General features: G+C 45.2%; 1 protein-coding gene across 3 annotated transcripts in view; it reads right to left on the reverse strand.

Annotated features, from left to right (window-relative positions):
• Positions 1-16247, reverse strand: part of LOC140734179 (phosphatidylinositol-3-phosphate phosphatase MTMR1-like) — a 57155-nt gene that overhangs the window by 32797 nt on the left and 8111 nt on the right. The window contains exons 3-6 of one of the 3 annotated variants that reach the window (XM_073057819.1): positions 9718-9780; positions 6537-6612; positions 1546-1640; positions 513-623 (exon numbers count right to left, since the gene is read on the reverse strand). In XM_073057819.1, coding sequence (XP_072913920.1) covers positions 513-623; positions 1546-1640; positions 6537-6612; positions 9718-9780 — 345 coding nt within the window. Of the gene's footprint in view, positions 1-512; positions 624-1545; positions 1641-6536; positions 6613-9717; positions 9781-15027; positions 15052-16247 lie in introns of all 3 variants that reach the window. The other 2 variants (XM_073057821.1, XM_073057822.1) reach the window with 2 other exon arrangements.

The following is a 16247-nucleotide window of genomic DNA, read 5'->3' on the forward strand; positions in this document are numbered from 1 at the left end:
TGTAAACTGGATGATGATGGTCAGCACAGTATTGGTGGGCTGAAGGGCCAAGTTCCAGGACCTTCTATGACTCTATAAATCAGTTGAAGCAAAATGAAATACAAACTGCTATACGGTTAAGTGCACCAGCAAATTAAAATGTGCTTTCCACATTACTGCAAAGTGCAGAGGAAGGCAGAAACTCAAAGGGTCACTGCATACAAGCTTCCAGTAGAAGTGGTAGAGGCAGGTTCGATTTTGTCATTTAAAAAAATTGGATAGGTATATGGACAGGAATGGAGGGTTATGGGCTGAGTGCAGGTAGGTGGGACTAGGTGAGAGTAAGCATTCGGCACAGACTAGAAGGGCCGAGATGGCCTGTTTCCGTGCTGTAATGGTTATATGGTTATATTCTGGAAGGGGGCAACAGAAAGGTACAAACACAGACTCCACTCACAATACTACTCCCTAACCTGCAGAGTCTGGCAGCACTTGCTGATGTTGAACAGTGACACAAAGTCTGGAAATTTTACCTTACACACGATCTCCAGGCCACAGGAACTAGCACCGTGACCTTGAACACCAGCAATTTTTTCAACACGGCTCACGACCCCAAGTGGAACATCAAGTGTGAAAGGGGGATCCTGGAATATAATCAGAATCAGTTTTCTTATCACTGACATATGTCGTGAAATTTGTTTTTCAGCAGCAGTACGGTACAATACGTAAAATTTACTATGAAGTGTAATACACAAAAACCTATAATTTACAATAAGAAATGTAAATATACTTATTAATGCATTTAACTGAGTATTGCAAAAAGTGTGCAAAAAATAGTAAGGTGGTGTTCATGGGTTCATTGTCCATTCAGAAATTTGATGGTGGAGGGGAAGAAGCTGTTCCTGTAATGTTGAGTGAGTGTCTTCAGGTTCCTGTACCACCTTCCTGATGGTAGCAATGAGAAAAGCGGGCACGTCCTGGATGGTGGGAGTCTTTAATTTTGGATGCCACCTTCCATCATTAAGATTAATGATGGAAGATGGATAAATGATGGTAGATTAATTAACCGTAGTAAATTGCCCTTAGTGTGCAGGGGAGTCGTAGGATATGGGAGGAGTGAATTGGAAAGAGGGAATTTTTTGAAGACATCTTCGATGATCGCAAAGTTGTAAATGAGGATATTGTTTTTTTGTTAAGCCAACCCGCAAATCAGAGAAACACACAGCTCAGAATTTTATTTATTTTAAATACAGGTGCCCCCCCCCCCTTTACAAAGGTAGTGCGTTCCTATGAGATCTTTCTTAAGCCGAAATGGCGTAAAGTGAAGAACCATTAATTTATATGGGAAAAATTTTCATAAAAGCGAAAATCCTCTTTGTAATGCAAAAACAGGTTACTAATGTAAGCCTTTTGTAAAAGCAAAGTGGCGTAAAGCGGGGGACACCTGTATAGCAATGGCATCCACCTTGACTTCTGGCTAGATAATTAATAATTACAAGAATTAATGGCTTTGATTTTAGGAGTCCATTGAAATCCAAGGACTCGCATGAGGCCTGTTGAACTTACACGCTCCACGCTTTTGAAGTACAGTTTGTAGTTAGTCAAAGTCAGTGTCCCACTGATGGCTCCAATAAAAGGGCAAATGTATGTGACGTCTTTGGCTATGGAGAAAACACACGAATTTCAAAACTCTATTTCTCTACCTCATTTCACCAGTTTGCACACCTGGCAAGAAAATATCTCTACCCCTCATCGAGCACCTTCGCTCCGTCCACCACAAAAGGCAGGATCTCCTGGTGGCCACTCATTTCAATTCGACTTCCCATTCCCATTGCCATTCTGGTATGCCTGTGTCCATGGCCTCCTCTACTGCCGCAATCAGACCAAACTCAGGTTCAAGGGGCAGCATCTCGTATTCCATCTGGATAGCCTCCAACCTGATGACATGAAAATCGATTTCTCCAACTTCCACCGTCCCTCCTTCTGTCTTTTTCCATTCCCCCATACTTGCTCACCGCTTCTCCTCCCCACACCTGCCCATCACCTCCCTGGTCCCCCTCCTCCTTTCCTTTCTCCCATGGTTCACTCTGCTCTCCTATCAGACTCCTTCTTCTTCAGCCCTACACCTTTCCACCTATCACCTCACAGCTTCTTACTTCACCTCCCCATACAACGTGGTCTTCCCTATCACCTGCCAGCTTGTAGTCCTTCCACTCACCCCTCCCCTATCTTCTTACTCTGGCTTCTGCCCCCTTCTTTTCCAGTCCTGATGAAGGGCCCCAGCCTGAAACATCGACTGTTTGTCCCCCTCATAGAAGCAGATAGATGGCTTACAGTGTTCCTGCAGTATTCTGTGTGTGGTGATCTACAGAATATATTGGTTGACATCTGTTCTGTCACTTTTTATACGTTTATAACTTGCTCATTAAAAGTAAATCAGTCGAGAGGACACAAGGAACGAAAAAGAGATAGAACAGCGCTGTGGCACAGCGGAGAATGCCGCCATCTCACAACTCCAGGGACCCAAGTTCAATCCCGACCTCCGATGCTGCCTCTAAGGGGTCTGTACCTTCCCCCTCTGTCCATAAGCACTTTCCCTTGATGCTCACATTCCCAAAGAAATGGGCTGGTTTTATTAGTTGCTCATTAACTGAAATTTGCCCCGATTGCTGCAGGTTGTTGACTTGCTGTGAAAGTGGGGATGACAGGCTATGGGGAGGGGAAACTAGTGGGGAAACGTGATTGCTCTGTGATCCACCATAGTCTTGGGGAGTCCTTCTATGTCATAATGAACTAAGGAAAGGATTTTGCAGGGAAAAGAGTACAATCACATATTAAAGAAAACAAGTTTCACGAGGATTTGAAGATGGGGAAAGTGCAGGCAAAGATCAGAGGAAGGCTGGATTCACAACAGCCTCCCCTTGATGGACTTCATCCACACTCCTCGATCCCTTGGTAGAACAGCTAGTATAATAGCAACGACCCCATGCACCCTGGACCTTCTCTCTTTGTCCCACCCATCAGAGAGTACATATAAGAAGCCTGAATACACCCACCTCTGCTCAATAGAGCCTGCCTATCCCATTGTTATAAGACTATTGAACTGTTTCCTGATACAATAAAATGGGCTCTTCACCTCATAGTCTGCCTCGTTATGACCTTGTCTGGCAGCACTGCACTTTCTCTGTAACTGCTACACTCTATTATGCATTTTGATATTGCCTGTAATGGTTCAGCACAGGTTAGATGGGCCAAAGGGCCTGTTTCTGTGCTGTACTTTTCTATGGCCCCACTACCTCAACGCACTGTTGTAGTGAAATTATCCATATAAGTGGCATGCAACACGTTTTTCCTCATACCTGAGACAATAAAAAATCAATTTACATCAGGAAACAGTAAATGTGTAAAAATGTGTGGAGGGGAAGACGGGAAGTCAGGAATCACCAATTCCAACATAAAGTAACTGCTATCACTCAATAACAGGAGATTCTGCACATGCTGGAATTCTAGAGTAACACACACAAATGCTGGAAGAATTTTCTATAGGGGCACAATTGAGAGCATCCTGACTGGCTGCATCACTGCCTGGTATGGGAACTGTACTTCCCTCAATCGCAGGACTCTGCAGAGTGTGTTGCGGACAGCCCAGTGCATCTGTAGATGTGAACTTCCCACTATTCACAATATTTACAAGAACAGGTGCATAAAAAGGGCCCGAAGGATCATTCGGGACCCGAGTCACACCAACCACAAACTGTTCCAGTTGCTACCATCCCGGAAATGGTACCGCAGCATAAACGCCAGGATCAACAGGCCCCGGGACAGCTTCTTCCACCAGGCCATCAGACTGATTAACTCATGTTGATACACCTGTATTTCTATGTTATACTGACTGTCCCATTGTACATACTACTTATTATAAATTAGTATAAATTGCACAGGTCACATTTAGACGGAGACGTTACGTAAAATTTTTACTCATCATGTATATGAAGGATGTAAGTAATAAAGTCAATTCAATTCAATTCAACTCAGCAAGTCAGGCAGCATCTATGGTGAGAAATAAACATCTGGTGTTTCGGGTTGAATCCCGATGGAGGGTCTTGTCCTAAAACATCGACTCTATTCCTCTTCATAGATGCTGCCTGACCTGCTCAGTTCCTCCAGCATTTTGTGTGTGATCATTTAATGCCCAGACCAATTTGAAAACATTACAGCTGTGCTTCGTACCAAAGGAAGAAACAAAGAGGAGGCTATTCAACCCCTTAATCCTGATCTCCAATTAAATTCCATCACTGATCTTTAGAGTTACGTCCTTTTTATTCCAACATTTTTTGACATCATGAGCAGAAGGTGGGACCAAGCCAATGGAGAAATGGGAAAGTGGGGGTTGTCAGTGCAGGGGAGAGTGGGACTTCATTCTTGATAACAGCAGCAAAGCTGCAATGCTGAGGCTTTATAGGACATTGGACAGACCGCACTTGGGATATTGTGAGTAGTTTTGGCCCCACACTCTAAGACAGGATGTGCTAGCACCAGAGAGTGCTCAGAGGAAGTTCACAAGAATGATTCCGGGAATGAAAGAGTTAACATATGAGGAGTGTCTGATGGCTCTGGGCCTGTACTCGCTGAAGTTTAGAAGAATAGGGGTAGGGAGATCTCATTGAAACCTATCAAATATTGAAAGGCCTAAATAAAGTGGATGTGGAGATGATGTTTCCTGTAGTGGGGGAGCTTAGGGCCAGAGGGCACAGCCTCAGAATAGAAAGGTGTCCCTTTAGAACAAAGATGAGGAAAATTTCTTTTTCAAGAGGGTGGTGAATCTGTGGAATTCATTGCCACAGATGGCTGTGGAGGCCAAGTCATTGCATATATTTAAAACAGAGGATGACAGGTTCTTAAAAAACAAAAAACAAAAAACACAAAATGCTGGCAGAACTCAGCAGGCCAGACAGCATCTATGGGAGGAGGTAATAACAACGTTTCGGGCCGAAACCCTTCATCAGGAGTGAAGTAACATGGGATGGTCAAGGGGGGATAAGAAGTGGGGGGAGGGATGAAGTAGAGAGCTGGAAAGTGATAGGCTGGAGGGAAATGGGCTAGGGGGAAGCTGGAGAATTATGGGAAATAAAAGAGAAAGAAAGGTAGGGCTGGGGGGAGAGATTATAGTGAGGGGGGAAAAAGAGAGAGAAAGAGAACCAGACTAAAATAATAGATAGGGATGGGGTAAGGGTGGGGGGCAGGGGTATCAATGAAGGTCAGTGAGTTAGATGTTCATGCCAGCAGGAAGGAGGCTACCTAGGCGGGAGATAAGGTATTGCTCCATCGACCTGCGTGTGGCCTCATCTTGACGGTAGAGGAGGCCATGGACAGACATGTCGGAGTGGGAGTGGTCTGTGGAACTGAAGTGTGTGGCCACGGGGAGATCCCGCCACTGCTGGAGGACCGAGCACCGGTGTTCGGCGAAACGGTCTCCCAGTCTGCGGCGGGTCTCCCCAATGTATAAATGGCCACATCGGGAGCACCAGATTCAGTATATCACCCCAGTTGACTCGCAGGTGAAGTGGTGCCTCACCTGAAAGGACTGTCTGGGGCCTGGGATGGTGGTGAGGGAAGAAGTGTGGGGGCAGGTGTAGCACTTCTTCCGTTTGCAGGGTTGAGTGCCCGGAGGGAGGTCCGTGGGGAGGGATGGAGGGGATGAATGGACAAGGGAGTCGCGTAGGGAGCGATCCCTGCGGAAAGCCGAGAGTGGGGGGGAGGGGAAGATGTGGATGGTGGTGGGATCACGTAGGAGGTGGCAGAAATTACAGAAGATTATGTGTTGGATCTGTAGGCTGATAGAGTGATAGGTGAGGACCAGGGGGACTCTATCCCTGGTGGGCTGGCAGGGGGATGGGGTGAGGGCAGAGGTGCGTGAAATACAGGAGACGCGATGGAGGGCAGAGTTGATAGTGGACGAAGGGAAGCCCCTTTCTTTAAAAAAGGAAGACATCTCCTTTGTCCTGGAATGAAAGGCCTCATCCTGAGAGCAGATGCGGCGGAGGCGGAGGAATTGAGAGAAAGGGATAGCATTTTTGCAGGAGACGGGATGGGAGGAGGAATACTCTAGGTAGCTGTGGGAGTTAGTAGGTTCTCGATTTGTGAGGGTGTTAAAGGTTATGAGTAGGGGGTAGGAGTCCAGAGAATGGGATTGAGAGGGATAATAAATCAGCCAGGATGAAATGGCAGAGCAGACTGAATGGCCTAATTTGCTCCTATGTCTTATGGTCTCATAATACGTAACACCCCATAATACATCAATGAAAAATCGTTTCCATACCACAGTGCTGTAATAAACTAGAAGATGGAATTTTCTAATATGCACATTATATATATAAGGGGCCCTTTACAAACCAAGAAAGACAGAGTATTCTGAAGTGGCCTCTGAGTGGCCCTATTTGGTTTTAAATTGGTAGTACTGTACATCATATGTAAAAGCTTTCATCATCAACGGTGATTATTTTCATGAAGTTTTATTAAAATTGAGGTAAAAAGCGATAAAAGAGTACAACACTTACCAATTGCTTTGATAGCTTCTCCTGGAAAGAGTGGTGCCTCCTCCATCTGAGCCAACTTATTTCCATCCCTTAGGACCTGACGATCAATCAAACCCAGTTAAAGGCACAGCCCACCCATTTTCTTCAGATTGCCCATCTATCCCCTGAAGCCTCTTTCTCTCCTAATATCCTAACTCCATTGTCTGACCTGGGTCTCCAGGCGTTGCCACCTCAACCAGTGTGGATAACTTCACTCAGCTCAGCACCAAACTGACTGCACAAGCTATGGACTCACTTTCAAAGACTCTACAATTCATATTCTCAGTACCATTCATGTACTTTGCTTTATCTGCATAATGTGTCTTCTTTTACAAATTGTTTGCTAGTCTTTGTTTGTGTGTAGTTTTTCATAGATTTTGTTTGCAGTTTTGTGTCATCTCAGCAGAGAGCCCAGTCCACCACAGGCAAACTCTCCCCACCATTGAGCACATCTACAAGGAAGCAGCATCTGTCATCAGTAACCCTCATCATCCAGACCATGTTCCCTTCTCACTGCCGCCATTGGGGAGGAGGTAAGACCTCACATCACCAAGTTCTGTAACGGTTATTACCCATCAGCCATCAAGCTCCTGAACGAGTGAGGATAACTTCACTCACTTCAACTCTGAACTGATCCCACGACTATCAACTCGCTTTCAAGGACTCTACAACTCATGTTCTCAGTATTATTTCTTTACTCATTTATTTATTATTATGTCTTTTTTTTGCATTCACACAGTTTGTCTTCTTCTGCACATTGATTGTCTGTCCGTCTTTGTGTGTGGCTTTTCATTGGTTCTACTGTATTTCTTTGTTCTACTGTGAATGCCTGCAAGGAAATGAATCTCAGGGTCGCCACAGTGACATATACATACCTTGAAAATAAATTTACTTTGAACCTTGAATCTCTACTAACAACAGCATTGACATTTCGCAAGTTAAGCTGCACTGAGTCCTCATCTTTGAGGCCAAGTTGTTACTGGAGCTGCCAAGGATGGAAACATCTCCTTTTGGAGGTTGGCTCCCCTCCAATTCACACACCATCCCGATCCAGAACTATTCTCCATCTCTTCATGGGTCTAAACTCTGGAATTCCCTCTCCAACAGCAATATGAGAGCTACCTGCACCAGAAGGCCTGCAGTGATTCAGGAAGGTTAAACGAGCCTCTAGAACAATAAATGCCGGGCTTCCCTGTGATGACCCCCATCCCAGAAAAGTAATTAATATTAAAATAAGGGGGCTGTCATTGAAAACTATTGAAAGGGTTAATGTATGAGAAGCTTTCTTGCTCAGATTTAGAGAAGATTCACTATTCAATTTCTCAACCTAGACAAGATTTTTTAACATTGTGGGGAACCTTTTTTGAATTACTTTCAAAATCTTTGATTTGCTATTAAGCACAGATGTTGGCTAATAATATTTTTTACTATATGTTAAGGATTTTTTCCTTTTTCTTTTTTTAAACCAAACAGCTGGTTTTTTTTCTGGTAGTGTGTTTAGATTTTTTGTATAATAAAATTATTTCTTTTCAATTTTATGTTTAAATTTAATCTATATGGATATGGGATAATTACACTTCATCTGTGATTTCAATATAATGTAATCGATATATATTATATATCTTACTATGTATTCTTTTATGCAAGAAATTAATAAAAATATTGGAAAAAGACAGAGAAGCTTTCATGAATCTGGGCCTGTCTCGCAAGAATTTAGAAGAATGGTGGGGGAAGGGGGGGAAACTCATTGAAACCTATTGAATGTCGAAAGGCCTGGATAGAGTGGATGTGGAGAGGGTGTTTCCTATGGCGAGGGAGTCTAGGACAAGAGGGCACAGCCTCAGAATAGAAGGATGGCCTTTTAACAGAGATGAGGAGGAACTTCTTTAGCCATGGGGTGGTGAATCTGTGGAATTCATTGCCACAGACAGCTGTGAAGGCCAAGTCATTAGGGATATTTAAAACAGAGGCTGACAGGTTCTTGATTGGTCAGGACATCAAGGTTTTACAAGGAGAGGGCAGGAGAATCCGGTTGAGAGGGATAATAAACCTGCCATGATGAAATGGCAGAGCAGACTTGATGGGCTGAATGGCCTAATTCTGCTCCTATGTCTTATGGTCTAAGTGCATTACAAAATAATTAAGTCAAAAACTAAAATCTGTACTCTCATCGCCTTGAAAAACTAAAAATCTTTACAGTCATTGCCCTGGCCAGGACATTTTCTTGGCTTCATCTTAAACCCATCACAAAGAGGTTTCTGAACAAGAGTTAGCTTTGACTTATTAGAAGATTATTTACCTGTGGCAGTTTTAATGCATAAATCTTTCACTCTGACAGTCCATTTACAGAATATAGTAACATTTCTGCCAATTAACCTCACTGTACTGATGATGAAGGACTACAAAGTATTCTGTGGATAAGGTGCAGAATACTAAAACCATGTGAGTTTACATTTCGTCTGCAGTCATTTATCACGACTGGATTAACGTTAAACATGCTCTTTCTTGCGTGCCGTGAATGCAGACGGACAGAACCCATGAACCAGCCTCCTTAACTGTGCAAAACTCCCCAACAATCGAACTGCTCCATTGGATCAAACCAATGAGTCACCTGAACCATTCTGTATTTGCATTCTGTTTCACAAACACACATATAACATAATGCGGTGAGAGAAGGCATAGCGTGGTTAATAACATGTCTGTGACACTGTGGAACACAGCTAGTCTGAACACCAACAGATCTGAAGGGGAGCTGCTTTGCAAAGGGTACCATCTCAGAATGGGAAACAGACTTGGGTATATTTTTCTCACATTAAAGCAGAGCACGATTTTTCTTTAATTTTGTAACTATCGATCCAAAGGTCCTACAGGCACTCCAATGCACTGAATGCCAATGAGATGATCTGGGTTGTTTCTGGTTTCAGATTAGCAGATCCCACAGGAAGCAGAAAGAAGAACGATGCATGCAATGCAAACCTGTTATTTAGACACAGCAGTTTGCTTCCATAGCCTTTTTATTTGGCATTTTGGAAAGAAAACATTTGACCAACATGCAACTCATTCCTTAGTAAGTGCCGGGTAACTGAAGACTGAAATCTCAGCTACCGATCCGATGGGGGGAAAAGAATATCACACGTTCCGAATAAATAGAATTATCACTTGCCAAGGGAAGTACACTCGGGTCAGGGTCAGAATGACAGGACCCACTGCGTCCATCCTGAATCTCCTGTACGTCAGGGTCAGCAGTAGAGGGAACAGAGGGTGGGTGGGACGGAGAGAGGGATGGGGGGGAGGAGAAGGGGTTGGGGTTGGGGGGGGAACCATGCACAATGTGAGAGACAATGTATGTTACACTTTATCACCATGCAGAATTACACCAGAGGGAGGAGCAAGCTCACGACGCCTGGTCTGAATGCATAAATTGCTAGTTTAGCAATACATTTCAATTTAAAACAATAAAAATGTACACCTTCAATCCAGAATCAGGAAAAAAAAAGGCATTAGGAAATAGCAGGAACTGCACTGAATGAGTATCCTGTGTTTCAGATGAAATAATTTCCTTCGTGATGACTATTCATCAATCATCGGGCTCCTGACCCAGCCTGGATAATTTCACTCACCTCAACTCTGAACTGATTGCGCAACCAACGGCTCACTTTCAAAGGATTCTATTTATTTGTTTATTTTTGTTATTTGTACAGTTTGGCTGTCTCTTGATGCGTAGTTTTTAATTGGCTCTATCGTTCTACAGTGAATGTCTGAAAGAAAATGAATCTCAAGGTAGTAATGCATACGGTGACATGCATGTGCCTTGGTAAATTTACTTCGAACTCTGAGCTGTGACTGACTTCAAATGTAAAGGGTTTGCTTTGGTTGGGATGCACTTTGATGTCTTCTGACAGGAGCATGAAAAGGAATACAGCTATAAAAGCATTTGATTCAGGGTGGCATACGTCTGCATACTGTGCTGGGTCTTGCTCAGATTCCAACCCTGCCTCAAAGTTTCTGATCTGCCCTGCTGCTTCACCCTTCAGCACGTACAGTCTGAGCCTGACTGCAGCTTCAGCAGGTTCCCAGCCGCGGGCTTCGCTATGGGTCAGCTCAAGAGCACGTAGCGTGACTCCAGACTCTAAGGCTTGCTGAGTCCCTTGGAGAATCCAGACAAAACGTCAACTTCGTGCAAGATACAATGCTTGGCTAGGAAATCTCACTGGATCAGCCCGGGGTGAGGCATCTCTCAATCTGTGAGTACATTCCTGAGGGCAGGAAGAAGTACGAGGTGGTGGGTGATAGTTGAAAGCGGGAGAGGGGAGGAGTGAAGTAAAGAACTGAGAAAGGGGCTGCAGAAGGGGGAATCTGATAGGAGAGGACAGAAGGCCATGAAGAAAGGGAAGGGGGTGAATCATCAGAGGCAAGTGGGGGGCAGGTACGGAGATAAAGGGAGAGGGTGACACGAGAATGGCAAATGGAAAAACAGGGGGTCAATTACCCAAGTTTGAGAAATCGATGTTCATTCCATCGGGTTGGAGGCTACCCAGACGGAATATAAAGTGTTGCTCCTCCAACCTGAGTGTGGCCTCATCACAGCAGTAGAGGACTTGGACTGACACGTCGGAATGGGATTGGGAAGTGGAATTAAAATGGGTGGCCACTGGGAGATCCCATTTCCTCTGGCGAAGCGGTCTCCCAATCTACGTCAGGTCTCACCAATATACAAGAGGCCACATTGGGAGCACTACACACAGCTCATGACCCCAACAGACTCGCAGATGAAGTGTCGCCTCACATGAAAGGACTCTTTGGGGCCCTGAATGGTAGTGAGGGAGGAAGTGTAGGGGCAGGTGTAGCACTTGTTCCGCTTGCAAAAATAAATACCAGGAGGAAAATCAGTGGGGAGGGATGAATGGACAAGGCAGTCGCATAGGGAGCGATCCCTGCGGAAAGCAGAAAATGGGGGAGAGGGAACGATGTGCTTGGTGATGGGATCCTGTTGGAGATGGTGGAAGTTACGGAGAATTATGTGCTGGACACATAGGCTGGTGGGACAGTAGGCAATGACAAGAGAAACCTTATCCCTGGTGGGGTGGCAGGTGGATGGGGTGAGGGCAGACGTGCGCGAAATGGAAGAGATGTGGGTAAGGGCAGCATTGATGGTGGAGAAATGTAGAAGAAGGACATTTCATTAATTCTGGAATGAAAAGCCTCATCCTGAGAGCAGATGCAGTGGAGACAGAGGAATTGAGAGAAGGGGACTGACAGAGTGGGAAGAGTTGTACTCCGGGTAGCTGTGAGAATCAGAGGGTTTATAAAAGATATCGGTAGATAATATGGTTCCAGAGTTTCAATGGTGCTCATGAACTAATTGGCACCCACTAAAGATTGACTGCTTCCCAGAGCATAATACAAGGGAGCATCATTTTCAGGTGACTGGCACAAGTATAGGGAGAATGTCAGAGCCAAGGATTTTACACAGTGGGTGGTGGTAGAGGCAGATACATTAGGGACATTTAATAAACTTAGATAGGCAAATGGATGATAGAAAAATGGAGGGCTATGTAGGAGGGCATGGTTAGGTTGACCTTAGAGTGGGCTAAAAAGTCAGTACAACATTGTAGGCTAAAGGCTCAACTGCACTATAATGTTCTATGTTAAAATAGATGGAACACTGCTCCAGAATTATCAACTGCACTAAGTCTGACCAGCATTGAGATGATGGGCTAAATGGACTCTCCTGAGTCACAAATTTGCCATAAGAAGGTGGTTGCAAATCCTCAACTATTTAATCTATTTGCTGCCTTCCAAAACAAAAATAACTTCCTATGGAGATAATTCTCTATTACATAGCAGAGTGACCAAGTGACCGCTTAGCAATCATAAAGCCTCTGTGAATGACCCTGAGACACAGAGTTTAAATCTCTGCAAGACAGACAGGGAACCTAAACCCGATTGATTAGATATGCACAATGGCCACTTTACTAGGTACCTTCTGCTCCCCAAGCCCAACCACTTTAGAGTTGTTCTGCTCCACCCCACTGATGTAACGCATGGTTATTTGAGTTACTATCACATTCCTGTCAGCCTGAATCGGTCAGGACATTCTCCTCTGACCTCTCTCACTAACAAGGTGTTTTCACCCGCAGAACTGCTGCTGACTGGGTGATTTTTTTAAGCTTTGTTTTTATCACCATTCCCTGTAAACTCAAGGCCGTTGTGAACAAATGTCCCAGATCAGCTGTTTCTGGGGTACTCAAACCACCCCATCTGGCACCAACAAAGATTCTACAGTCAAAGTCATTTCTCCCCCATTCTGATGTTTGGTCTGAACAACAACTGGACCTCCTGACCATGTCGGCATGCTCTTATGCATTGAGTTACAGCCATGTGATTGGCTGATTAGATATTTACAATAAAAAGCAAGTGTGCAGGTGTATCGAATAAAGTGACCACTGGGTGTACATCTGTAATTACAAAGGAGTATTATTGATCAGAACTCTGATGAATGGTGTAAAAACCTATCTAGTCCATTAGTATCTTTCAGGATGACCAACTGGCCACCCTGCCCCAGACTGACCTATGTGTGTCTCCAGACTCACAGTGATGCCAACAATTCTTAAATGCCTTTCGACACAAGCCAGAGGAATTTGAGTGATACATACTGGCGTTGCAGCAACACCCGTATTCCCTTAAAGCATTTCCTTTTCAAAAAAAGAGCCTACAGAAGTGGGTACATCCTCAGAGGTTCGCCATGAGGTGATCCTGGAGTGTGGACTTCAGGGCGCGCTGTAACTCTGAACGTCTGGGCGCGCTGTAACTCTGAACGTCTGAGCGCGCTGTAACTCTGAACGTCAGGGCGCGCTGTAACTCTGAACGTCTGGGCGCGCTGTAACTCTGAGCGTCAGGGCGCGCTGTAACTCTGAGCGTCTGGGCGCGCTGTAACTCTGAGCGTCTGGGCGCGCTGTAACTCTGAGCGTCAGGGCGCGCTGTAACTCTGAGCGTCTGGGCGCGCTGTAACTCTGAGCGTCAGGTCGCGCTGTAACTCTGAACGTCAGGGCGCGCTGTAACTCTGAACGTCTGGGCGCGCTGTAACTCTGAACGTCTGGGCGCGCTGTAACTCTGAACGTCTGGGCGCGCTGTAACTCTGAACGTCTGGGCGCGCTGTAACTCTGAACGTCTGGGCGCGCTGTAACTCTGAACGTCTGGGCGCGCTGTAACTCTGAACGTCTGGGCGCGCTGTAACTCTGAACGTCAGGGCGCGCTGTAACTCTGAACGTCTGGGCGCGCTGTAACTCTGAACGTCAGGGCGCGCTGTAACTCTGAACGTGACATGATGTCTGGTGGGATCTGTCCAACTATCAGAGCTTGGAAGGAATACCCTCAGGAGTGTGCTGGCATTTTCGTTCCGGTTTCCAACACGTCGCCAACATTTGCAGAACATTTACACAGAACGACAGTGCAGAAATAGGCCATTTAGCCCAACTGGTTTGAACTAGACAACACTAAAATAGGTGATGCTGTTGACAGTAAAGACGGTTATCAGGATTTACAAAGAGATCTTGATCACATGATCAGCAAGGGATGTGGGCTGAGAAAAGTTTAATTTGGATTATGTGAGGTGTTGCACTTGGGTAAGATAAATGGAGATAGGAGCAAATAGAACGACCTTGTGGAGTGTTGTAGAACAGAGAGACCCAGCAGTACAAGTACATGCTTCCCTGAAAGTTGCAAATAGGCACAGGGAGTAAGGATCCCAAAGTGCCCTCAGTGGAGATCAGGGAACAGCTAAAATCTGTTCTGGTGATACAACATTTGCTACAGGATTGACATCTGTCACGACATGCGCTGGCAACATCGCAACCCTCGTGTAGAGAAAAGACAGACTCCAATGTACAGACGGCAACAAGAGTTTATTCATAATAATTCCAAAAGAACATCAGTGGCACGGCTGAGTGACACTGCGATTCGCTCTAATCGGGCATCTGCTTAAATAATACAAGTAACATGGAATCCCCAAGCCTATCAAAATAAACTTTACAAGTTTAAACAGAAGGCATCAAGAGACCACATTACAAAGAACGAGTCACTCGAGAGGAACACAAGGAACTCTGAAGGATTAACAACTCTCATTAAACGACCATTAACTAATTCAGGTGCTCTGTAAATCTTGGGGCCAAACATTCTCTGGCGCCCTGCACAGGCCCAAAGAGCTCATTACACCCTCACATGAAAACACCCACCCACACATCAACTTGGGAAACCGCATGTCTTTAATAAGCCTTGTGCAAGTCAAAAAAAAAAATTCCAGATTAGTTCAAAGACCATTAAAGCATAAACAATAACTGTACTCGGACTGCAAACAGGAAACAAGAGACCAAACACACACACACACACACACACTGCAAGCTCTGCATCAGAGTTTGAGAGACAAAGAGGAAAGAAATAAGCCTGCTGCATTACTGACTGGTTTTATCCTTACCCGTAGATCAGGTCTCCTGAAAACCTGTTAGTTAAAATACATCAATAGAAGAAATCAATAGGTGCAGGATAAGCCCCCACCCTCAGCACCGAACTCTGTTGATCCTAGTTGGCCAGCACTGGAAATAGAATCACTGCAGTAAGACCTATTGCAGTGATATTCCTAATTCTACAGCATTCATGCTGCGCTTATAAAGATATAAAGATTAGTTTTATTTGTCACACATACATCAAAACATGAAAACATACAGTGAAATGCACTATTTTGCGTCAAGGACCAGTGCAGTCTCAGATGTGCTGGGTGCAGCCCACAAATATCACCATGTTTCAGGCGGCAACACAGTATTCCCACAATTTCCTAATCCTTTGGAATGTGGGAGAAAACCCACACAGCCACGTGGGTGGGCATACACACTCCTCACAGACCGCGGCGGGAACCGAACCCGGATCTTACGGCCAGCATTGTAAAGCATTACGCTAACCGCTATGCAACGTGCTGCCTGCACTCACACTAAATGAGTATCGTCCGCAAGAGCAGGCAGGGCGTCCATACCCGCTTCAGATCTGCGCGGGGAATCCTGCAGCGTGCTGTGATCAAACAGGCTTCGCAGGCAACACGCTGCTGCTACACTACCTGACTCAAATGACACAAGAGGGTGAGAGGCAGGGAGTGGCTCTCCCCCTGTGCGATGTTTGAACTGTGTTGGTTGTTGACACAAACGAGGCACTTCGCTGTGTGTTTCGATGTACGAGTGACACACAGAGCTGAATCTTTGAACGTCAAGCACAAGAAAGGGAAATTTCCGGAGAGACTAAACTGCTGTAATCCTTCGTTCATCGCATCGGCAGGGCTCAGCCTCAGAGCTCACTGTGGATCTAAGTGCTCACCCAGAGCCCAGGCTGCACTGCAGTCAAATACCGCTCCCCACTCTCCTCGCTGAACGGTGGAGGCATGTATCATCACCTGCGCTAAACACACACAAATTAACTGCTCCCTGGCATTCAGCATCAAGGGGTTCGGCAGAAGGGCTACGTAGATGGGAAGGGTTGGATTGATCTTAGGGCAGTTTAAAAGCACAAAAGAAGGGGCTGTATTGTGTTGTGATGTTCTATGTGATAGAGGCAAAGTTTAAAGGAGATCTATGATGTAAGTTTTTCTCTCCTTTACACAGAGAGTGCAAGGTGCCTGGAACACACAAACCCACCGAATATTGAAAGGCC

This window comes from Hemitrygon akajei, chromosome 10, assembly GCF_048418815.1.
Source record: "Hemitrygon akajei chromosome 10, sHemAka1.3, whole genome shotgun sequence".
Classification (NCBI taxonomy): Eukaryota; Metazoa; Chordata; class Chondrichthyes; order Myliobatiformes; family Dasyatidae; genus Hemitrygon; species Hemitrygon akajei.